This window comes from Oryx dammah, unplaced genomic scaffold (assembly GCF_014754425.2).
Source record: "Oryx dammah isolate SB20612 unplaced genomic scaffold, SCBI_Odam_1.1 HiC_scaffold_17, whole genome shotgun sequence".
In the NCBI taxonomy this organism is placed as follows: domain Eukaryota; kingdom Metazoa; phylum Chordata; class Mammalia; order Artiodactyla; family Bovidae; genus Oryx; species Oryx dammah.
The window spans coordinates 5,940,015-5,965,728 of NW_024070201.1; the positions used below are offsets into that span (position 1 = coordinate 5,940,015).

General features: G+C 38.3%; 1 protein-coding gene across 3 annotated transcripts; it reads right to left on the reverse strand.

Moving 5' to 3' along the window:
* Nucleotides 1–3,841: 3,841 nt before the first annotated feature.
* On the reverse strand, nt 3,842–22,049 carry BIRC3 (baculoviral IAP repeat containing 3). Of its 3 annotated transcripts, none has more exons than XM_040257860.1 (9): nt 21,949–22,049; nt 15,681–18,890; nt 15,473–15,572; nt 13,792–13,870; nt 11,856–11,904; nt 10,065–10,307; nt 4,947–5,201; nt 4,638–4,679; nt 3,842–4,524 (listed from the first exon to the last, which is right to left on the reverse strand). In XM_040257860.1, exons 2-9 carry the CDS (start codon nt 16,531–16,533, stop codon nt 4,331–4,333), a joined length of 1,815 nt encoding a protein of 604 aa, XP_040113794.1. In that variant the 5' UTR covers nt 16,534–18,890; nt 21,949–22,049; the 3' UTR covers nt 3,842–4,330. The 3 variants fall into 3 exon arrangements, with proteins under 3 accessions (XP_040113794.1, XP_040113797.1, XP_040113795.1); XM_040257863.1 differs by having other exon boundaries at nt 21,678–22,046; XM_040257861.1 differs by lacking the exon at nt 21,949–22,049 and adding an exon at nt 21,651–21,869.
* Between the last annotated feature and the right edge of the window lie 3,665 nt (nt 22,050–25,714).

Here is a 25,714-nt window from a genome sequence, read left to right on the forward strand (position 1 = left end):
TGGTACTGAAGAATTTATTTACAGGGCAGCAATGGACTTCCCTGGTGGCTCAGATGGTGAAGCGTCTGCCCGCAATGCGGGAGACTTGGGTTCGATCCCTGGGTCAGGAAGATCCCCTGGAGAAGGAAATGGCAACCCATTCCAGTACTCTTGCCTGGAAAATTCCACAGACAAAGGAGCCTTGTAGGCTACAGTCCATGCAGTAGCAAAGAGTCGGACACGACTGAGCGACTTCACTCACTCACAATGGAGAAACATACATAGAGAATAGACTTATGGACATAGGGAGAGGTAAGGAGAGGGTGAGATGTATGGAAAGAGTAACATGGAAACTTACATTCATATGTAAGATAAATAGCCAATGGGAATTTGCTCAGGAAACTCAAACAGGGGCTCTATACCAACCTAGACGGGTGGATGGGGAGGGAGATGGAGGGGAGGCTCATAAGGGACGGGATATATGTATACCTATGGCTGATTCACGTTGAGGTTTGACAGAAAACAACAAAATTCTGTAAAGCCATGATCCTTCAATTAAAAAATGTTTTAAAAAAAGAAAAAAGAACTCCTAAGATCTCTTCCAATTGATGGTAGTATGAGTTCTCCTTCCAACTCTTTTCACTTACCAGCTATGAGACCTTGGGCAAGATACTAAACCTCTCTGAATCAATGTTCTTTTATCTTTAAAAAACACGAACAGTATCTACTTAATATTTGTTGAGCACTCCAGGCATCTTACAGCATCAGCTCTTTAAATCCTCACTGCAATCCCATGAGAAACATCTCATGGGAGATGTTAATCTCATCACAGGACATGAGATAATATAGCAACAGGTATATTATCCCCATTCCACACAGATGCACTGAGGCACAGAGATGTTAACTAATTTGTCCAAGATTATTCAGCTATAATTTGAACCCCAAACTTGCACTGTAAGTCCCTGTGTTATATACTGTTTTTAAGTTATAGTGATTCTCTAATGAGATAATGTCCACAGACACTTAGTACATGCAAGTTCAATACATGTCAATTATTAAGATTCTAATGTCCATATTTGTACCTTTTTAAAATGCTCTTTCCAAACTTGAAATCATCTAGAAAATAATTTCCTTGCTTCATCATTCAGAAAATAATTGCAAGTCCCATCTCCTACATAAATCTTTTTTTAACTGAGTTGATCACTCTCTAACTTCCCTTTGATATCTAAAGGAGTGCAGAATTTGGTCCATGATTCTACACCAAGGATTATGCCTTAGTACTTTATCAACAGTGGTAGTTATGGAGGAAGAAATTCCCTCATATCCCAACCCTGCTCATAGAAAGTTACTCATTCACTCAGTCAGTAAGGGCCTATTCTATGTCAGGCTGTGAGTTAGGTGCTAGACATGTATGGCAAACAAAACACATGGATCCTTTTCTCATGGAAATTTTTACAATAAACATGACATTACACAAATAAATGTATAAATACAAATTGTGCTTTCATTAAAAAAAAAAAAAAGAGGCCTTTGGAAAGACAGTTTCAGTTCAGTTCAGTTACTCAGTCGTGAGACAGTTTAAGGGATATAATTTAGCTCTAAGAAGTAAGAGGCCTCTCTGAAGAAGTAACATCTAAGCTAAAGACTTGAAGAATGAGTAGAAATTTTTCAGAGAAAGAGTGAAAGAAAGAAAGAACAGTCCAGGGAAAGAGTGAAAGAAAGAAAGAACAGTCCAGTCAAAGACCCTGAAGCAAAAGCGCCTGCCATGTTTAGAAACTGAAGAAAACCAAAGTAGCTGAGCTATAGTGAGCAAGAAGAAAGTGGCAGAAAAAGAGGTTGAAAACTGTACAGGGCCAGGTGAGAATCTGATAACAGCAGGTATATTGTGCAACTTGGAAAAAAAAAATACCTATTACTGTATTTTGCACAGTACATACTCAGGAAATTGGACCTTGCCCATCTCTTCCTGACTAGAGTGGGGATTGGCATATTTTTAAAAAGAATGAGCAATCCTGACCTACTAATACTATTTCAAGGGTACTAGTGTTGCTTCTAAAACAGTGAATCCCTTAAACAACCCATAGTTTTGCCTAGAACTTACACAGCAAACATCCACACTGTCTACTATCACATGCAAGCCATCAAAACAAGGTAAAGATGGTTGAATAACATTGCCTATGATCACAAAGGCATTTTACAGGCTAATAGTATCAAGTAATACAAGGAAATGAAAAGAATGGATGGAAGTTTAATGAGCATAATCTAAATAAGAAATTAAGCCCACTGCAAATTCTGAATTATAACACTTAGTATATATTGTATATTGAGGTTTAAATTATCTACTCAGTTATGGGAATTGTAAGGCCAGGTTGGGTGAGGGGTGAAGATGGAGGGAATCAAGTGAATGAATGAATGTCAAGCACCTAAAAACATGCTTGATGCCTGACATGGCATCTGCAAGTGAAACTACCATTATTATTATCTACAGTGACTAACAGGGTAATAACAAAATATCTGAATAAATAATTTGGGTATGTTAGCTATACATATACTACCAAAATGAGAAATGAACAAGACTTTCACAGTGAATATGGGAAAGTTCAAATACTAAGTGTAGCATGCAATAAGAACTAGATATAAACATAGCTGCTGTCAGAGGGTATATACTATCTAAATGTTTATCTTATAAGGCTGAGTTGGACCATAAAGAAGGCTGAGGGCTGAAGACTTGATGCTTTCAAACTGTAGTGCTGGAGAAGACTCTTGAGAGTCCCTTGGACTGCAAGATCAAACCAGTCCATCCTAAAGGAAATCAGCCCTGAATATTCACTGGAAGGACTGATGCTGAAGCTGAAGCTCTAATACTTTGGCCACCTGATGCAAAGACCCGATTCATTGGAAAAGACCCCGATGCTGGGAAAGAGTTAGGGCAAGAGGAGAAGGGGGCAACGGAGCATGAGATGGTTGGATGGCATCACCGACTCAGAGGACATGAGTTTGAGCAAGCTGCAGGAGACAGTGAAGGACAGGTCAGCCTGTGGTGCTGCAGTCCACAAGATCGCAAACAGCTACACACAACTGAGCAACTGAACACAAATCATCTAAGCAGTAATCCAACTGAATCAGCCTCGCACCCCTGCAGGACACTGTGGTTACCATGTGGCTAGCTAAGTATTTGAACAAAGAGGCAAAATCAGTGGCATCACATGCAGCCGCCCAGCAACAGCCTGAAGAGATGGAATCTCCCCTCTTACTTGGTTCCTAAGCTTTCTCTCTATGGAACTCTGGCAGCCATTTAGAACTAGTTTAGATGACTAGCTTTTTTTGCTTGTCTCTCCAGACTATTCCCAATTACAGCTTCACTTCTGGTTTTAAAGCCCTAAAAACTCTACAGGAAACAAAAGCTAGAGAATTATGAATTGGACATGCTGAGTACCAAAAAGTAATGCAAAGGAGGAAATCTTTCTGCACTGGCAGAGCAGAACAAATTGACGTACAAGCTGTTCATTCCAAACACTGCTAACCAGCATACTTTTCAAATCCCAGAATTAATACCAAAGTGGTGAGAATAAAAGTAGGGGCCTTTCCCGATAGGCAGGACAGGCATGAGACTTCCTGAATAAATCAACAGACAAATGAATCAACAAATTTAATGGGATGATATTTGATTTTGACTCAGACATCCTACAATAAAGCCAGCTGTGGTTGACTGCTGTGCTCTACAAGTATAAATGAAGAAGCATCTTACAGAAAGGGATCAAAAGCAGAGTTCAACATTCAAAAGGTCTTAGAGAGGTACCGAAGGAGCATGGGAGTCAGTACACTATCTGATATCACAGAAATGAAGGTATCAAGAACAACAGTAATTTTGATTGCTTTATTAAAATGTTCCTCATAGAATTCTTTACAAAAACATTCCTAAAAAAGTAATTCAACAAAGATCAAGACCTTCTATGTATAGGACATTGATGGAAAAAGCAAAGGAATCTGTGTTCCTGATCCTTAATACAACTCAAAAATATGTAAAATTCAGAAAGGTCATTTCAAAAGCTTAAATTTTACATCACTTACAATTTCAATAATGCTGAAATTTTAATTTAGTATTGTGCTTATAGTGCTATCCTTATATTTTGTTCATAAGAACAAAAGTCCATCATTCCCTGCTATATAAAATATTCATGTTCATATTTTAGAGATATATTTATATAAATATATTTATATAAAACAAAATCTTCTGAGTTGCAGATAAATAAAAAAATCTTAAAGATACCAAAACACTATCAAAGTTAAAATTATAATACATTTCATCCATTAATTCTAGTATAAGTTTAGACAGAGTTTTAGATCTTCTTCATGAAAGAAATGTACGAACTGTACCCTTGATTGTACCTCTACAAATAGGGCATTTTCTTAGAGAAGGGGCACAGTCTTTGCAAACTACTAGATGACCGCAAGGAATAAACACTATGGACACTTCTTTGTCCATACACACTTTACATGTTCTTTCTTCTTGTAGTCTCCTCAATTGTTCTTCTATTGGTAAATCTGAGAAGAGAGAAAAAGTGTTAATAAAAGGCAATTTGCTGCTTCTCCTCCAATGAAAAGCCAAGAAAATAAAAAACAATGTTTTCTTCTGGTTTAAATTATTAATATTTTACCTGAAACATTTTCTGTAGGAATGTATTTTATGTCTTGTTGCACTAAGGGAGCAAAAGCAAAAGCATTACTATTATAAGTAAGGTTAACAATATTTAGTCACAGAATATATATTTTTAAACTAACAGTTTGGACTCTGCCCAAACACTATAAATAATTTTCAAAAGTCAAGGCAACGAAAGCCTTCTATCTTTTTGTACAATTACTAGCTTACAAATTAGGTTGAATTATTTTCAGTAATCACAAATTATTAATACGAGCATATTTTCAATTGACCTAGAAAGTTTCAAAAGTAATTTTTCAGCACTCACCAAACAAACGCTTGTATAACATGGGATCAATTTCTTGTAGAGAGTTTTTGAATACGGTGGCTGCAAAATTTCCTTTCACTAAAATAGTATCAATCAGTTCTCTTGCTTGTAAAGATGTTTGTGTTTTCTGTTTAATAACATCATGTTCTTGTTCACTAATCACCCTGGCAGTTAGGATACTATCCAGAATTGGAAGCACACAAGTCAAATGTTGAAAAAGTGCCATTCTATTCTTCCGGATTAATGACAGGTCATCTTTATAGAAAAGAACACAAACATAATCACATTCAAACTCTGCCCGCAAACTTCCTTCCACATATACACATATAACTGAATGAAAACAACCATAATTCAGTATCAGTTAGCACTGAAGTTGACTGTTAGCTTGGCAGTACCAAAGGAGAAAATAACTCTATTTATAATAAGAACTAATGCTGAGCACTGTGGTAGGCACTTCATATGTATTAACTCATTTCATCTTTACAACAGCCCAGCTCAGTCAGTAAAGAATCTGCCTGCAATGCAGGAGACCCTGGTTTGATTCCTGGGTCAGGAAGATCTGCTGGAGAAGGGATAAGCTACCCACTCCAGTATTCTTGGGCTTCCCTTGTGACTCAGCTAGTAAAGAATCCGCTTGCAATGCAGACCTGTATTCGATCCCTGGCTTGGGAAGATCCCCTGGAGAAGGGAATGGATACCCACTCCAGTATTCTGGCCTGAAGAATTCCATGGACTGTGTGGAATTTCCATGGAGTTGCAAAGAGTCAGACACGACTGAGCGACTTTCACTTTCACTAGTGTCCTTATTGGAGAAGGCAGTGGCACCCCACTCCAGTACTCTTGCCTGGAAAATCCCATGGACAGAGGAGCCTGGTAGGCTGCAGTCCATGGGGTCGCTAAGAGTCGGACATGACTGAGCGACTTCCCTTTCACTTTTCACTTTCATGCATTGGAGAAGGAAATGGCAACCCACTCCAGTGTTCCCTGGAGAATCCCAGAGACGGGGGAGCCTGGTGGGCTGCCGTCTATGGGGTCGCACAGAGTTGGACACGACTGAAGCAACTTAGCAGCAGCAGCAGCAATGTCCTTATTTAGTGGATAATAAAACAGAGGCACAATGAGGTAAGTAAATTGCTAGCGTACATAAAACTAGCAAAAGTCAAACTGAGGCAATTTGGTGTCTTAATCTCTGCTTTCAACAATTCTGCAATAGTGCTAATCCTTTAACCTAAATAAACCTTAGAGCCAAATGAAATTGAAATTTCAATCCAATCTAGTCCAAGTGGGAAAGGCAAAATCAAGAGAATTAAAATGATAGATTTTTTCTTAAATTATCAGTCACCCATAAAACTTCTTTAAAATTCCATTTAATTATTATTTCTCCAAATTATACATGATATCATCATTAGCTCAATATTTTTAACAATGGGGAAAAGGCGCTAACAACATTTTGAAAAAGAAATCCTACTTGTCATACCTTCCTGTGCTATATGATCACTATATTCTCCTTAAAAATCTAGATTTTGTATCTACTAGTAAAATATTTTATATTTGAAACTCTGCAATTGCATTATCTTTATGGAATATGACTTATGAATCTAGGTTTGTTAATTAACTATCATATAGTTTTACCATGATCCATTAAGCTTTACTATAAAATAAAAAGAGAAGTTGAGTTGTCTAAAGAAGGATTATTTGAGTGGAGATGATTGATAGATTTTAGAAACTCTGACTCTATCAAATAGGACACGTAAATAAAACCATTTAACAAGGAACACCGTTTAACTAGTGCCTAGTCAGATGGTCAAGGCTCAAGATACGCATTTTGAAGAGGATTGAAGCTCTGAAAATAAATGAGAAAACGAACAGAACAGTGTCTGGGTAAAAAGTCAATGTTCCACATATACCTGCTGAACAAATGAACGATCAGGGCTCAGCAATTTAAAGAGCAGTTGGAACAAAGAAATTTGAAGTAGATTACAGCAGAGGGATGGAAGAATCAGAATTTACTATATTGTTAAGTAATTTATTATTAAGAAGCAGTGATATATTAGAAAATTAAAATATAATTTTATATTGAATTATATTCATTTTAAAGTTTTTTTTTTTCTAATTACATTTTACTTAAACTAGTAAGTTCTCTGAAATTCTTAAGATTTCCAAAATTAGACTGCTACTGACTGAGGAAAATAGTCTCACTTCAAAGTCATAGGCTATATTATAGCTTATAAGAAAGTAAAGACTTGAATAAAGCTTTGAAACATACTATTCTTTTATTCCGGAAAAAAATATCCTAAGTTGCCTCTTTAAGTGCACATTTGTAAAGAAATCACCCACCTACCATTCTCGGAAACTAGAAATTAATTAGTAACACAAATGTAAGAATTTTCATTGTCATTCAAAAAATATTTCTTGGGCACAGACTGTGCAGACACATGTTGACTTGGAGTTATCTCTGGAAATTGTTGATTTTTTTTTTTTTTAAGAAAAATAAGCATTTTATAGCTGGATGGCTTTAGACTATATTCATAGAGTTTTTAAACAGTTGTGGAGATGAGTATTCTCTTCTTTGAGCAGTTGTTCACTGACAGTCAGTGGTAAGAATGTGACGACTACAGGAAGGACATGCAGTCTTATCTTCCCTTTAAAATGAAAAAGAACTTGGCAAGGCTGGGCAAACTTGGACTATACTACTGCTGTACTGGTGACATGTACAACTGAATAAGCAAGTCACACTTTGGTAAACAGCATGGTAAGTCTGTCTGGGTTGGCCAGGGGTAGATTTATCAGGAATTGAGTGGACAATCTCACAGTCAACTATCCTGGGAAGAAAGAGGTCTCAGATGGCCATGAACCAGGGTAGGGGTGCAAACCTTTCTCATTCTGGGCTTTGTGGGTATTTGGGGGACTCCTGACAAATCTGTACACAGGTCAAGAAGCAACAGTTAGAACTGGACATAGAACAACAGATTGGACCCAAACTGGGAAAGGAGTATGTCAAGGCTGTATATTGTCACCCTGCTTATTTAACTTATATGCAGAGTACATCATGAGAAATGCTGGGTTGGAGGAAGCACAAGCTGAAATCGAGACTGCCAGGAGGAATATCAATAACCTCAGATATGCAGATGACACCACCTTTATGGTAGAAAGTGAAGAGGAACTAAAAAGCCTCTTGATGAAAGTGAAAGAGGAGCGTGAAAAAGTTGGCTTAAAGCTCAACATTCAGAAAACTAAGATCATGGCATCTGGTCCCATCACTTCATGGCAAATAGATGGGGAAACAATAGAAACAATGACAGACTTGATTTTGGGGGGCTCCAAAATCACTGCAGACTGTGATCGCAGCCATGAAATTAAAAGACACTTGCTCCTTGGAAGAAAAGCTATGACCAACCTAGCCAGCATATTAAAAAGCTGATATTACTTTGCCAACAAAGGTCCGTCTAGTCAAACCTAGGGTTTTTCCAGTCGTCATGTATGGATGTGAGAGTTGGACTATAAAGAAAGCTGAGCACCAAAGAATTGATGCTTTTGAACTGTGGTGTTGGAGAAGACTCTTCAGAGTCCCTTGGACAGCAGAGAGATCCAGTGAGTCCATCCTAAAGGAAATCAGTCCTGAATATTCATTGGGAGGACTGATGCTGAAGCTGAAACTCCAATCCTTTGGCCACCTGATGCGAAGGACTCATTTGAAAGGACCCTGATGCTGGGAAAGATTGAAGGTGGGAGGAGAAGGGGAAGACAGAGGAAGAGATGGGTGGATGGCATCACTGACTCAATGGAATTGAGTCTGAGTAAGCTCTGGAAGTTGGTGATGGACAGGGAAGCCTGGCATGCTGCAGTCCATGGGGTCGCAAAGAGTCAGACATGACTGACTGAATGAACTGAACTGAGCTTTGCTTGGGACTTTCCTAGTCATTTGTGTAAACTGGTCAGAGCTACACAGAGATCACTCAGGAGCTAGGCAGAGAGATTCATGAAGATGGGTTTAGGGGCACCAAGAGAGCACACATACAGTTATAGCTATCAACTGCCATGTGTGATATAATGTCCTTCCACGATCCCTAAATCTGCAGTAAGAGCTTAAGAGTTGTACTCTATTTTCAGCTGTGTTGAAAGGACTCTTGGATCTGGTCCATGCTTGAGAAAGAGTGGCCAAGGAGGGATCAATATTTCTCTTTGTCCAGGCCAAAGTGATGATGGAAGCAGAGCAACCAGATGAGAATGAACATGCTGAGAGGAGAGAGTTTTTTGAAGAGCAACAGAGCAGAGCTAACAAGGAGCCATGGCTAGCAAGGAAGGTCACAGGCAACTTGTCTTCAGAGAATGTGAAACAGTATTCTAGCACTCTTTTAAATAACAGAAAGACACTTCAAAGGGGAACTCAGATCTTGTGTGGGCAAATAGGAAACTTAATGATAATTTGTATATTACTTTACAGTCATAGGTTGAGACACACTGTTATGCTACTATTAATAGTTGTCCCTGATCCTACCCCAATTTACAGCGAAGAGGAGAGAGTAACTAGTCCGGGATAAAAAATGTGCCATGGGCTTCCCTGGTGGTCCAGTGGTTAAGAATCCATCTTGTAATGCAGAGGACACTGGTTCAATCCCTGGTCTGGGAAGACTGAACATGCCAAGGAGCAACTAAGCCTGTACACTACAACTACTGAGCATGCGCTTTAAAGTTTGGGAGCTGCAACTGCTGAAGCTCGAGTGCCAGAGTCCGTGCTCCACAACTGGAGAAGGCATTGCAACAGGAAGCCGGGCACCACAGCCAGAGAAAGCCCACATGCAGCAAGGGAGACCCAGTGCAGCCGAAAATTTTTAAAAAAACAAAACATTCTTTTTAATGTGCTATGAATAATTATATACACAATCAATTATTCAGAGTAAAAACAGAAATTAAGCAAAGGCAGGAAAATTTGCTTTCACTCAATATATACAATTTCAATTTACTAATAAGCAATCAAATAGTTTACTGTGAAGAAAGTTTTCAGAATTCAAACGTAGAAGACTGAACATAAAATCCAATTGGACTAATGAGTATATTTTCAATAACATATACAGTGGCATCCTTATGGAAATAGAGACTGCAAATAAATATGTGTACCTGATTCTTTTTCCTCAGTTGCTCTTTCTTTCTCCTCTTCCCTTATTTCATCTTCTGCATTAAGTAAATCTAATACAAGATCACTGATGGTTTTATAATTCTCTCCAGTCATTAGGATTTTACTCTGAACTGTCTGCTTTACCAGCCTTCTACTAAAGCCCATTTCCAAAGCAGCTTTAACCACAGGTGTATTCATCATGACTGAATCTTCTGAATGGTTTTCTCCAGGTCCCAAATGAATAACTATATGAAATAAGGAATTATCACATTATGAGAGAGTCTGTATATTTTCTAAATTGTGATTTATTACAATATCAAAAATATAAGGCCCAGAAAATATGCAGGTACTATTTTTGTACTACCTTTTATAAATTTAAAATAATGATATACATGTTCAGTCACTAAAATAGGAACATGGAACGTTGTATTCAGATACAAAATATGCATTATCTGGCACAACTATAAGTGGGAGAAAGAAATAGAATGTTGGTGCTGGTGGATCATCCCAACCAGCATTGAGATTTCTTTTTCCCCAAGTTGAATGAACAAACGAGCTTTCTAAATTAAATATGTTTTATGTAATTTTGAAATAGGCCAATTGTCATCACTCATATCTATTACTGCAGTGGCCTTCTACAACACTGTTCCTATCTATTTTATTCTCAATATTGTAATCAGAATGACTTTTTAAAAACACAAATCTGAATTTCCATAAATTCCATCAACAATTCCTTTGCCTTTAAGGTAACATTCACTTGTGCCTTATAAGATCTTACACAATCTGGACCCTAACCCCTTCAGCCTCACCATTTGCCACTTACTCAATTGTCTTCTACCCCAGAAGTCACAAACTGACAGTTGCTGGTTCAAATTCTGCCTATTGTGCTGACTACTGTTAAGCCAGCCTGCTTCATTCATTCACCTGTTCACAAATCCTACTTCTATCCATACAAAAGTTTGTTCAGTTCTTCTAATATGCCTGTTCTCCTTTGTCACTTATGTCTTTCACGTGCTGTTCTCTCTGCCGAGAATATTCTTTTCCTCCATTTGTTATTTGGCTAACTTTTACTCTTCTGTTTGCTTCTGTGCTAAGACAATACTTCTGGAAAGGCTTTTCTGATCCTCCAAGTCTGGGCTAATGTCCCATATGTGCTCTCCGAGCCCACTTTATTTTCTGCACCATTATCCTATCTGTGCATTTTCCTGTATCTTTCAGACTAGCAGCTCATGAGAACAGGTGTTACATTTATTCTGTTCTTTGTTTCTCAGAATAGCAGAAGCGCAACAAATATTCATTGAATCTAACACTAGATAATGGAGAAGAGCTTATTCAAATATTGGCTCTATCACCTTTTAGGTTAAGGTGGTAGGTTACTTAACCTCTCTGAGCCTCCAAGTCCTTACTGAAAAAAATGGGAATATTATTTTCTACTCTCTCCATTTCATAGAAATAATATGTATGCAATCTAATGGCATAGTGCATCTGTTCCCACACTGGTCTGAAAACTGGATGTATGCAGTTTGTTAAAACTAGAGACAGTCAAGCCCCACTTTTAGATACTATGATTCAATTCAGTAGGGTTAAAGTGAGACTAGAAATCTTTATTTTTTGGAGTTCCTCAGGCAATTATGATATGCACTAAGGTTTGAAAAGTATCAAGTGTATCTAAAAATTCATTGTAAATTATACATAATAACATAAATGTATATTATGTAATTATCAGCTTTCAATCTTAACAGTAGCAAATGATTCTAATATTTAAATGTAGCAATTATTATTAGTATACATACTTGGTGACTCTGCATTTTCATCTTCTGGATTGTTTGAAGTAGATAACAGCTACAAAGAAATGTACATAAATTAAAATGTAAATTTTATCTTATTCATTGCAATAAAAATTAATCAAGAGACTTGTTCAATTTATTGCAAACTGACTTGTTTATTGGCAACATGGTTTTTTATGTCAAAAGTAGAATTTTATTTACATTCAACAGCAATTCTGTAGGCCATAAACTAGTAAGACTTTCTTCACATGTATGTATGTATTAACAAATAAAACTCATTTTCATTAAGGCACAAAAAAGGTTATATCTTTTCAGTGATCTATAAGACAATCATTGTTTAGCTATTATCCCAAGGACCTTCCATTTTCTGGGTGTTTCTTTGGGATAAGCTGGATCTAACATTAATTCCATTGACCATGGCTAGGAAGTATTTGACCCTCAAGCTGTTCTATAAGTTCTTATTTGCTTTTCTGGGAAGATTGGAAAGAGCAATACAATTATCTTCCTCAAATCCTTTTAAGAAAAATTTATACAGTATAGCTCATCATCATGGTGACATAGAGTATAACTTAACTGCTACTACCTAGTCAATTGTTTTCCTCAAGTAGTTCAATTTCTTACAACTTTATTATAGAGTAATATTCAGAAACATAACTTAAATATTATTTTTCAGAAGATTTCTAATTTTGCATCTGCTGTTATCCAAAGAATAGCACTCTCTACTATTTATTGACTATGCCAAAGCCTTTGACTGTGTGGATTACAATAAACTGTGGAAAATTCTGAAGGAGATGGGAATACCAGACCACCTGGCCTGCCTCTTGAGAAATGTGTATGCAGGTCAGGAAGCAACAGTTAGAACTGGAAACAGAACAAAAGACTGGATCCAAATTGGGAAAGGAGTACGTCAAGGCTGTATATTGTCACCCTGCTTATTTAACTTATATGCAGAGTACATCATGAGAAACGCTGAGCTGGAAGAAGCACAAGCTGGAATCGAGACTGCCAGGAGAAATATCAATAACCTCAGATATGCAGATGACACCACCCTTATGGCAGAAAGTGAATAAGAACTAAAGATGAAAGTGAAAGAGGAGAGTGAAAAAGCTGAATTAAAGCTCAACATTCAAAAAACTAAGATTATGGCATCCGGTCCCATCACTTCATGGCAAATAGATGGGGAAACAGTGGAAACTGTGGCTGACTTGATTTTGGGGGGCTCCAAAATCACTGCAGATGGTGATTGCAGTCATGAAATTAAAAGACGCTTACTCCTTGGAAGGAAAGTTATGACCAACCTAGAGAGCATATTAAAAAGCAGAGACATCACTTTGTCAACAAAGGTCAGTCTAATCAAGGCTATGGTTTTTCCAGTAGTCATGTATGGATGTGAGAGTTGGACTATAAAGAAAGCTGAGCGTCAAAGAATTGATGCTTTTGAACTGTGGTGCTGGAGAAGACTCTTCAGAGTTCCCTGGACTGCAAGGATATCCAACCAGTCCATCCTAAAGGAGATCAGTCCTGGGTGTTCATTGGAAGGACTGATGTTGAAGCTGAAACTCTCAATACTTTGGCCACCTGATGTGAAGAGCTGACTCATTTGAAAAGACCCTGATGCTGGGAAAGACTGAGGGCAGGAGGAGAAGGGGACAACAGAGGATGAGATGGTTGGATGGCATCACCAACTCAATAGACATGGGTTTGGGTAAACTCCGGGAGTTGGTGATAGACTGGGAGGCTTGATATGCTGTGGTTCATGGGGTCACAAAAGAGTCAGACACAACTGAGCGACTGAACTGAACTGAGCACTCTCTAAGATCATGCTGGGTGTTGAAAAAAGAAAGTATATTTTTAAAGTGATTCTTGTCTTTTCACTAAAATTTACTCTCTGTAATTATCAGAAAGTCAGTTGAACAAATGACTTTAAAAAACTGTCCCTTACCTGTTCAAGTAGATGAGGGTAACTGGCTTGAACTCGACTAATGAACTCTTGTCCTTTAATTTGTATTAAGTATTCACATCTAAAATGTAAACAAAATTAAATCTGGTTATTTATATTTAAACAAATTTAAATCTGGTTATTTTAATCTGGCCATTTGTAGCCTGGTAAATATTTCAAGTGAACATAAGCATAATTATAACTACTTGACTATTCATTTAGTATATAGGAAGTGGTAAGAGATGCTGCAGTCAAAAGCAAGATATCATCAAGAGGAGGGCTGTAACTGGTAATCAGCCAAGGCTGAGGCAGGCAGAGGTCATGAGGCTCTCAAGTCTACTGAGAAAAGCAAGGAAACCATTCCAAGTTCCCAGCTGCTCTCTTCAACTGTTCTAAGATTCCTAAAAATACTCTGAACTCTAATAACAAGGAGACAAAGTAGAAAGTTCCCTAATAAATGATACTGTTCATACATAAGATATGTATGTATGTTTAAAAGCTAAAAATACACAAAGAGAAAGAATTAGGAAGATGAGCACATTTTCTAGTACATCAGACATTTATAAGTTTGGCAGTTCCTAGATAATTTATAACCATTGTCAAATTTAAGAACAAAATTCAAAGCAAAATTACCAGTTCTTTATATACTCACAAAATTACCACAATAGAAAGCTAGCAGCAGTTTTTAAAAATGTCTATGTTTTTTAAAGGTATTCTTTTTAATCTTTATAATTTTTGAAATTTGAAATATTTGGGGAGTGCAAAGATGTTACAAGGGAAGACCAGTATTAAAAACATAGAATGTAAACATTTAGTAATCAACATTAACAAATATTAGGAGTGTTGACCATGAAAAATATAATTAAAGGCTACCTGATTTTAATTTTAAAAGGGGTGAAAAGAAGCATGGAATAATCAAAAGACATGACAGCAAAATGCTATGCAGGGACCAAAACAGATGAAATGGATCTATAATTGCCCTGATGACTCTGTTTCATATTGCAATCAGCCTGGTACTTCTGATCTCCTTCATCCATCTCTTTTTTTCTTTTTATCCAAAGCACTTACTATATTCCAACATGCTATATAACTTATTTATTAAGCTTGTATTGTTTGATCACTCCTGCTATAAGTTTAGCATATGAGACCAGGAGTTTTGATTTTGTTCAACCAAGTATATTAAACATCTACAACAATGCCTGGTAATAGGTAATTAATATTATTGAGTGTTGAATAAATGGAAATATGTTCAAGACATAATGTTGACTGAAAAGTTTCAAAATAGTACATATATCTAATTTATATAAAATTTTATACATTTGAGATGTCTCTGGAGGGATGTTCATGAAAATGGTGAACTGTGATCATCTTTAGGTGGTGAGATTTCTTGACATTTAAATTTTTTCTCTCTGTACTTTCCTATAATGTGTGACTTGGGTTTATAATCAGCATGTTATTTTAATATATACATATTTATATTAATTACACACACAAAGAAATCCTGAACTATTTATCTTAAATTTCCACCAAAACTTTTTAAGAAGTTATTTTTCTAAGTAAGCCTCCCTAAATTTATTCACAAATGTATTTCTGAAACAAAGGCAGACTAAAGTAACAGTTGATTAAGTTACACACATAAAACTCATCTTACACACATGTGCACAGAAAATCTCAAAACAATTACCGTGGAAACCACTTGGCGTGTTCCACCCACGGATCATCTCCAGATTCCCAACACCTCAGTCCACCATCACAGCAAAAGCATTTCACATCATCACTGTGACCTAAAATTAATTTTGGACCAAAACTTATGAATCCATATAATTTTACCACTAAAATGTATAAGATAAACATGTTGAATATTTTTTTAATTATCAGATTAAGCTTCTTACCCACATAATAAAAACCTGCGCTTGCAAGCTGCTCAGGATGAACTGGAACACTAGAGGGCCAGCTGCAGAATGTTTTAATGCGGGCTGCATATGTCTGCATGCTCAGATTAGAAGCAGTGTACCTTGAAGTGCCTTGGAGCTGATTTCCTAAAAACGGACAGCTGGGGAAATGTCTCAGGTGTTCTGACATAGCATCATCCTTCGGTTCCCAATTGCTCAATGTTCCACCACAGGCAAAGCAAGCCACTCTGTCTCCAGGTCCTATGTAGTAGAAGCCTGCTTTTGCCAGGTCTGTTGGTGACAGAAAAGTCAACGGCCACATCTGGAAGGTAAGTAATCTGGCTTTTTCAGTATTCATTGCACCAGGGTAGGAACTTATCCTCAAGGCAGAAAAATCTTGATTTGGTCCAGAGTTTAAAAGATTTGGTGGAAAGCTTGAATAAGAGCCACTGAAGTAGCCACTGTTTTCCAAACTGGGAAGTAGTGAATGCGTGGAATTTGTTAATGAAGAAGGAAAAGTAGGCTGAGAAGAGGCTCCTGAAACGTTAATTGAATTTAGATTCTGAACAAAGCTACAGCTAGGATACAGCTTTTTATGCTTCTCAATAGGATTGTCTCCTTGTTTCCAGTTATCCAGCATCAGTCCACAACAGAAGCATTTGACCTTGTCATTCACACCAGTGTAATAAAAACCAGCACGAGCAAGACTCCTTTCTGAGACAGGAACACCGGTGGGGAAAGTTGAATATGTTGACATTCGGTAGAGCTCACATGAAAAGTCATACTTCAGTTCAAACATGTTGGCACTCTTCATCAAATTTGATAAGAATACACTATTTTCTACTATGTTCATAATGAAATGGATGGGGAGGGAAAGGGACTAGTCTTTCTCTGGGGAGGTAGTTTTGTGCATGACTTTTGATTTTTATTCATTTTTGTACTAGGCTGAACACTTAGAACAGGAAATCTTTCATTTTTTTTCTTCTATGAATTTAGGATTACAGCATGGCAAGATTCTAAATCCTATACTGATACATTTTAAGGGACAATTATGTACAACTTGTACCTCTGCATACTCTTGATATATACAATGTAAACATGATGCTACACAGTACCTTGTGATGAAAATTAAAACCTTCATAAAAATGTAGAATGCGTTAGGTCATCAAGATGCCATTTTGTGTCAGGTATCTCCACAGGTAGGTCACCCTCTCCACTAGTATGCTTCAGGGACATTCAAGTCAGCCTGAAGATAAAATGTCTCACACAGTTTGTTCTGGCAGAAAGCTATGCTGCATAAGTGTCCCATATACACAAAAATATTCAAACTATACTTATTCTGCCTTTTTTAAATTGTGAAATTTTGGAGCCAAGGGAAAGAAAGTGTAAAACCTACCTCAAAAGAAGAAAAGAATGGATTATTATATTTCACCGATTCTAAGGCGCATGTTTCAATATCTCTATTGTGGAGAGGTATCTTACAATCAATGGCATATCACATTTTAATTAACAGGATTTTTATTTCTAGGAGGTACATAAAATAATGGCATGCTTTACAAATGATGACATCTTAGATTCAGTGAAATTCAGTATATCCTAAATCTTGCTCAAATTAATTAATTTTTCTTCCTACAGCCATTTTAATAGGGAGAAGAAAACAATCCAAAATTTTCTTCAAGATGAAGAACTTAAGTAGTAACAGAATTGGCTCACAGATCTTAAGACCTGGTTTCAAGATTTAATTACTTCCATAGATAGGTACCTGACTGCTGAGTCATAGTGATGCCTCTAGAGCTTAGCAAATTAAACATTCCATTTCAAATAAACTATCAGAGGTGAGTATATTTGCTCATTTGATCTCTTAGGCTCAGCTGCATGCTGCTGAAAGCCAACATCAAATCTCCTGATAATGAATTTATTTTCAAAAACAGTCACAAGTCAGAGTGCTGAGTCTCCAAGCTAAGATGGATAATAAATTTTAAACAAACAAACAAAAAACAGATGGATTAACAAAATTTGGTTTTGGTCAGAAACTATTTCACAGATAGCATACCTTGAACCAGAATTTATCTTGACGAAACATAATAAATTTACTTTGTCACAATCCACTTCTTTTGAACAACAGAGACCTCAAAATTCAGAATTTCTCAATTAAAACTAGCTACCAGTAGGCAGGACTACATCAATAGTATCAGTAATAACCAATAAACAAGTCATCATGGTTCTTCTAGAAGTGATTTGCAAGCATGTTTCCTGGGTCCCATATATATTGAGGCTTTTTACTGCAGACTTCAGTGAATGCTTTCTTTCCAGGTGGCATCAGAAATAGCAGTGATTATTTCCCTCAAAGGTGAATTATTCTGTCTAACTTCAGTATTCCTTTCATTAGTCAATAATTTTACACATTGTTATAAAATGTGTAATATTATTTATTTTAAAATATAAAACTATTGGTGTTATTACTGTCTCTGTGTGGTGTTACCACTATCTCTGTGTTTCTTTCTGAAGTTTGTTCATTTACCAAAAAGTAACCATCCACCCATCACTCTCATTCTAATTATTCTCAGAGATAACAACCCATTTGAACAAACTAAATTTTTGACTTTCAAAATATCAGTAGGCTTAGAAATGGTTAATTTCTTTACCAATCATCACGTTTATCTTTCATACTTACTCTTACTTTGTTGTACCTATCAAAAAGTTTTGGTTTTGACATTTCTTTGTCACTGAAGAAATCTTTTAACATGCCAAAGGTTTTATATGCATATTTCTCTAACTTAGCAGAAGGCTGAATATTAATTCTTTGTTCTAGATAACTGTCATTCATTTTTAAATCTTTACCAAACACAGGTACAAGTTTTTTTATTCTACACAGCAGCCAGTAGGAAACTGCCGGGCCAACTTTAAAAAAAAGTACTTCAACAATTTGTCTCGACTACAATCATTTCTTTATATTCACAAGTCAAATTCAGAATCAAACCTATTATTACTGTGTAATTATACCTCTTATAACTAGATTATATTTTTTAAATTAACATTGTGTATAAAAACTCCAGTTATCTACTTTTTTATTCATGCACAAAACTACCTCCCTCAGATCAGACTAAGTCCCTTTTAAGAGTTTTAGGCCTCCATTTTCAGATGTTTTGATTGATAGAAAAAAACTGAAAAAAAATCTAGAAGTAGAACAGTTCCTCTCTTTTGTAAAACCTGTTTTATAAAAAAAAAAAAAGACAATTTTAAAAGTCAAATAATTCATAGATGTTACACCATGATCACTTTGTAAACATTTTTTCCAAAGCAGAGCACTAGTATTTACTGAATGTCTACCATATACAAGTTGGTGTGCTAGCCACTGTAGAGGCCAAAAAATCCCAGACGAAAACCAGAGGCCTGATGGTGGCCAGCAGAGGTATTATGGCTGGCTTGCACAGAATTAGACTCCAGCATTTCATTAATTTTTTAAACTTTTTACTTTGAAATTAACTTATAAAGAGAGAAAATTCGTAAACATAAAGAGTTTTCACATATCCTGCACTCAACTTCCTCCAAATTAGCATCTTATAAAACCATAGTACAACTACAGAAACCAGGAAATTAACACTGAAACAGTGCTATTAATTAATCTGTATGCCTCATTTGAATTCCACCAGCCTTCCAAGTAAGATTTTTCCTGGAAAAAAATCACTGTATTTTTTCAATGTTTTAGTTAATTACCAACACTTTTCATAAGTAAGAGATTTCCAGACTTCCCCAGGGGTCAAGACTCCACACTTCCACTAAATGGGGCAAGGGTTCAGTCCCTGGACAGGGAATTAAGATCCTCCATGTTACGTGGAGGGGCCAAAAAAAAAAGTAAGAGATTTCCCATGACATTCTAGATCCCAATGCTCTCATAAAAATATCAAAAGATCTCACTATGCCAGACATATATTTCTGGATGGCAACAGTAAGCTAGTGCTAAGCCATGGCTGCACCCTTTTGGGAGGGTTCATGCTCTCCCATTTGGCACTCTGATACAGAGATTCTTTTCCTTTATAGTTTATTACAAATGAGTATAGTTTCCTGTGCTATACAGGAGGCCCTTGTTGATTTTATATATACAGAGAGAGTAGTGTGTATATGTCAATCCTATCTTCCTAATTTATCCCTCCCCCTTCTTCCTATTTGGTAGCGGTAAGTTTGTTTTCTATGCCTGGGGAAAACCACTCTCAATATGAGTAACACCAATGGCTTCTTTCCCAAAACCAGTGGAATTTTTCACACCTGCCACTGGGGCCCACTTCCTCTAACAAATGTTCTAGTTCCTTGGCTTCTCTCTCGGAATTCCTCTTTCCTTTCTAGTTATTACTTCTCAGATTGGCTCATCCCCAATCACGCCTCTTCTCACTCTTCACTTCTAGTGGGCAACCTCCCTGATGCCAGGGATATTGAATATGTCTTCCTCTTGGACACTTAGCACATCCAAGTCTCTGATACTGGACGTTAAGTGTGCCTTTTGTCTCTAGCTCAGTCTGTAAAGAATCAGCTTGCAATGCAGGAGACCCAGGTTCCATTCCTGGGTCGGGAAGATCCCCTGGAGAAAGAAAAGGCAACCCATTCCAGTATTCTTGCCTGGAGAATCCCATGGATAGAAGACCCTGCCAGGTTACAGTCCATGGGGTCGCAAGAGTCGGACACAACTCAGCAACTAAATCATCACCCCCTAGTCTGCAGTCTCCTTCACAGAACTGTGCAGCAGCTCTGTATCAATCCTCCTAGCCCCACATCCATCCCATCTGGCAAACAATGAAGACAGTAAGAGTTTCTGTTGAGAAGTCAATGTCAGCAAACTTGACTGAGCTCCTCAAGGACCGCAGCACCCTCATTTGCATGGTATTAAGGACATCAATTTTACATTAATGACTACAAAGTCTGCTAGGTGATGGTTTAGTACAGGCTTTGGAGTCAGACATCTTGGGTTTCCAATACTCATCAGTGTCCCAGTACCAGAGGTGTGACCTTGAGCAAGTACACCTCCCTGAGCCCAGAGTTTTCTCATTGTCAGTGGAGATAAATATGGCAACTGCTTCCTAGGACTGTGAAAAACCTGAAAGACACATGTGAAGTCTTTTGAGAGAGACTTTGAGTACACTAGGTCTTAGAAACACCTAATGTTGGCAAAAAATAATGACAAAGTTATTATTACTGTTAGTTTGCTAAATCGCTTCAGTCGTGCCCGACTCTGTGTGACTCCATGGACAGTAGCCCACCAGGCTCCTCTGGATTCTCCAGGCAAGAATACTGGAGTGGGGTGCCATTTCCTTTAGCATCAGGTAAATATCTCCAGCACTTTAACAACTAGATTAAGAGCACTACAGGATTTCCAGGCCGCTTATCAGGAAAACACCAAAAATCTCTTTCCGCCACCACTTGGGAACACTCTTCCATCTGTTCATTAATGAAAGACTCTGCTGCTGCTAAGTCACTTCAGTCGTGTCCGACTCTGTGCGACCCCATAGACGACAGCCCACCAGGCTCCCCCGTCCCTGGGACTCTCCAGGCAAGAACACTGGAGTGGTTTCCATTTCCTTCTCCAATGCAGGAAAGTGAAAAGTGAAAGGGAGTCGCTCGGTCGCGTCCGACTCTTCGCGATCCCATGGACTGCAGCCTACCAGGCTCCTCCATCCATGGGATTTTCCAGGCAAGAATACTGGAGTAGGGTGCCACTGCCTTCTCCATGAAAGACTCTACTAAGCCCTTACTATGGCCAAGCCATCTGGCACCAGCTGAGGCCAGTGATACCTCTTGGGCTTAATCGCTCAGTCCAGTCGGCTCTGTGCGACCCCATGGGCTGTGGCCCGCCAGGCTCCTCTGTCCAGGGGATTCTCCAGGTGAGAACTCGGCAGTGGGTCGCCATGTCCTCCTGCAGTGATACCTTTCGGCCATCCATTAACCCAACTGTCAAACATCCCCCTTCCACTCACTCACGGCAAAAGGAAAACAGGAACTGCACACCTGGCAGGAAGGCGGAAGGAAAGCGAGTGTCGGCGAAGCCGGGCCGGAGCCGGCGGCCCCTGGAGCTGGAGGGCAAGTCTGGGAGGCGGAGGCGGAGGCGGGGACCTGCCTGAGGAGACCGGCCTAAGGAGCGCGGCCGCGCCAGTCAGGGCCGCCCAGGCTCGCACTCTGTTCCCGCGCCGGCTCGCGAGACCCGGGAAGAGCCACAGACGCGCCCCCCCACCCCCGCGCAGCGTCCCTGGGGGTCGCGCGCACGCGCACCGTCACTCACCGCAGTCCTGGTCGCCGGCCTGTGGCCTGGCGCCGTGCGCGCCAGAGGGGATATGCTGGCCGAGACCTGGCGGGCGCCACCCGTCGCCCCCGCCGTTCGGGGCGGGCCGGAGGCGCCCGCGGCCTTTTAACCGTCTTCCCCACCCCCACCCCGCCCCGCCCCTTCCCCACCCACTCCCCGCTCCCCGCGTCCTGCACTCCTCCCAGCGGTTTGCTTGTGAGCTGGTGCTTTCCTCTGAAGTCTTAGGGGAACTCCAGCGGTAATAACCACACACACTTCCCCTTAATCAGTGGCCTGGCAGACCCACTCGGGGATTTCCATGACCCAGAAAGCGTGACTGTTTCTTAACCGGGGCGGATCGACGTGGCATTTACTGAAATACCTTTGCTTTATTGTTCGCGGGTCAAAGGAAATCTTCATAATCTGTGAGGGGGCAAGATGATCATTGGTCAGCCTGACTGGAAAAGGTGCATCTCCCCACGTAATAAAATATTAAACTTTGTGCAAGCTTTCTGATTAATTTTTACTTTTTGTTCTAATTGTAAAGCATAAGTGGAAATGTAGGGGTTTTGTAAAAAAAAAAAATCACAAGAGTATCCTTTTCAATTTATTTTTAGTCTGAAAAAAGGTTACCATATTAGTTTAGTGGGGGAAAAAATTGTTTTTTCTGGTTGATTGGTTATATTTATAACTAGGGTGGAGTTGGCTGTAAAACAAATTCCTCTTTGTAGGCTTTAGTTTCACAGGGGAGATGTCTGCCATGATAGCCTCATAGAAATCTGAAGTCAGTCTCACTACACTGTCATATTTTCCTCAACATTTCCTGCCTAAGGAGTCAGTTTAAGCACATTTATCTAAAGACAGTGCATGCCAGGATACCAGATGGATTGGGAAAGCTCGTCTGATTCTCCTGCCTTCCAGTAAATCAAGAAAAAGATACCAAGCACTAAAGGCAGAACTGTAATGTTACTTAGTACTTCACTCTCCTATGGAAACAAGGATGCAGTACAGTCAGGATGAGCTTGGGTATCTTCTGTGTTAGCTGATTTGGCTGTCCATAGCAGATTTCCAGCTGGAACTATATAAAAAAGATTAAGTTTACTTATGTGGAGATTTCGATTCATTTTGAGCCTGCTTATTTCAAAATTTTATAAGCCATTTTCAACTCTCCTGTGAGATGGTGGAAAAAAATTTTGTTATCTTTATATATATTTATAATCATGTACCCACCAAAATAATTTTGGAAAACTATATTTCCCTGCACATTTTTAACTTAACATTAAAACACAAAAGTTGTAGTTGCTAAGGAACTACTCAGTTCAGTTCAGTTCAGTCGCTCAGTTGTGTCCGACTCTTTGCGACCCCATGAATCGCAGCACGTCAGGCCTCCCTGTCCATCACCATCTCCCGGAGTTCATTCAGACTCACGTCCATCGAGTCCGTGATGCCATCCAGCCATCTCATCCTGGGTCGTCCCCTTCTCCTCCTGCCCCCAATCCCTCCCAGCATCAGAGTCTTTTCCAATGAGTCAGCTCTTCGCATGAGGTGGCCAAAGTACTGGAGTTTCAGCTTTAGCATCATTCCTTCCAAAGAAATCCCAGGGCTGATCTTCAGAATGGACTGGTTGGATCCCCTTGCAGTCCAAGGGACTCTCAAGAGTCTTCTCCAACACCACAGTTCAAAAACATCAATTCTTTGGTGCTCAGCCTTCTTCACAGTCCAACTCTCACATCCATACATGACCACAGGAAAAACCTTAGTCGGCAAAGTAATGTCTCTGCTTTGGAATATACTATCTAGGTTGGTCATAACTTTTCTTCCAAGGAGTAAGCGTCTTTTCATTTCATGGCTGCAGTCACCATCTGCAGTGATTTTGGAGCCCAAGAAAATAAAGTCTGACACTGTTTCTACTGTTTCCCCATCTATTTCCCATGAAATGATGGGACCAACTAAATGGATTTAAATCTAGACATTGATGTCTTAGAATAAGATTGATTAACAGTCTTTCAAATATATTCAGTGGACTACAAATACCATTTGATAACCTTCATTATTAATATATCTGTTCATCTTTAATAATTGGAAATACTCTATCATTGCTTTTTGTCCTTGAACATTCTACTTCCCCACAGAATTTTTGTGTTTAAAATGGACATCTTTATGATCCCTCTGGCACAAATTTATGAAACAAACAGGTATAAATTGAAATTTAACTTTTTTCCTGTGATCATAGGCTGTGATCACATTTTCCTGTGATCAGTTTTCTCCTTGATTACATTATCATTTATATTTCTTTCAGTACTTATATTCAAAGTCAATTGGTCAAAGCAATGTAAACATATGCTGATATAACAATATACTCATAAAAATGATTCTTTTACAAATGCAATCTTAATGGAGGCTGCAGTTTATAATTGAACAATTTATTCAAGTGTGTGTTCATGAATATAACTTATTAGTAGAATATTATAGAGTTCAGCATAGATTCTCTTCCTTTTTTTAATTTCCAAAGTTTATGTGTTGAAAAATCTTTTTTACATAAGTAGACTGGCCTCCAAAAAATGTTACATCAATTTTTTCCAAAATTTTTAACACTTGTTTTATAGCTCCAAAATTATTTAGTAATATTTAATCCTAAAATGCAATTAGGTTTCAATAGACAACTCATTTTGTTGAACTCTGTGACTTGGAAACCACAGGTATTTTACCCAAATAGGACTGCCAGAGTTAGCAATACAGGAAGCCTAGTTACATTTAAATTTGAGACAAACAACAAATAGTTTTTTAGTATAATTATGTACCATGCAATATATTAATCATTGATTAGCTAGAATTAAAATTTAACTGGGTGATCTGTATTTTATCTGATAACTATACCCAGATACATAGTATCACCAACTTGATCGACATGAGTTTGAGCAAGCTCTGGGAGTTGGTGATGGACAGGGAAGCCTGGTGTGCTGCAGTCCATGGGGTTGCAGAGTCAGACACGACTGAGCAACTGAACAGAACCGATACCCAGATATTAAAGTCATTCATTTTTCTCAACATTAACACCAATTACTTCTGACCATTCAGGAATATTTTACACCCTTGGCCAAAATTATACCATTTTAAAATCCAAGATGGGTGAGAGGTGGGCCTGTCTTTTTTTAAGAAGAACCATTGCGAAGACAAAACAATCCTCGCGCCTCTAACAGCTCTTGTTTTCACTCAGATCTGTTTTAGGAAAAACTACACGTGGAAACTGAGGATCAGGTTGTTAATTTCCTTAAAAGTATTTGAGTTCCCACTTCCCCAAGACTACATTTTTGTAAATACTTGGTAACTTTGTCCAAGGAAACACTATCCCAATTTAAAGATCATGGCCTAATAAACACTGAACTATTATTAGTTAATAGGATTCCCACATTCTTCACATTAGTAATGAAAGTTGGGATCAGATCTGTCAGGGCCTAAAGTAGATGAATATGTCTCCTTTGCAAAATTTTGCACAACTTTATTGATTTTTTAAAAGTAATTTAAAGTACTTTTTAAAAAGTAATTTAAAATAATAATTGTGATCAAGGACTGTATTTATTTCACTTACCGCATTATTCTAATACTAGAGGGGAACATGCAAACAGAAAGAAAGAAAGTGAAAGTTGCTCCGTCGTTGCCGACTCTTTGACCCCGTGGACTATAGTCCATGGAGTTCTCCAGGCCAGAATACTGGAGTGGGTAGCCTTTCCCTTCTCCAGGAGATCTTCCCAACCCAGGGATTGAA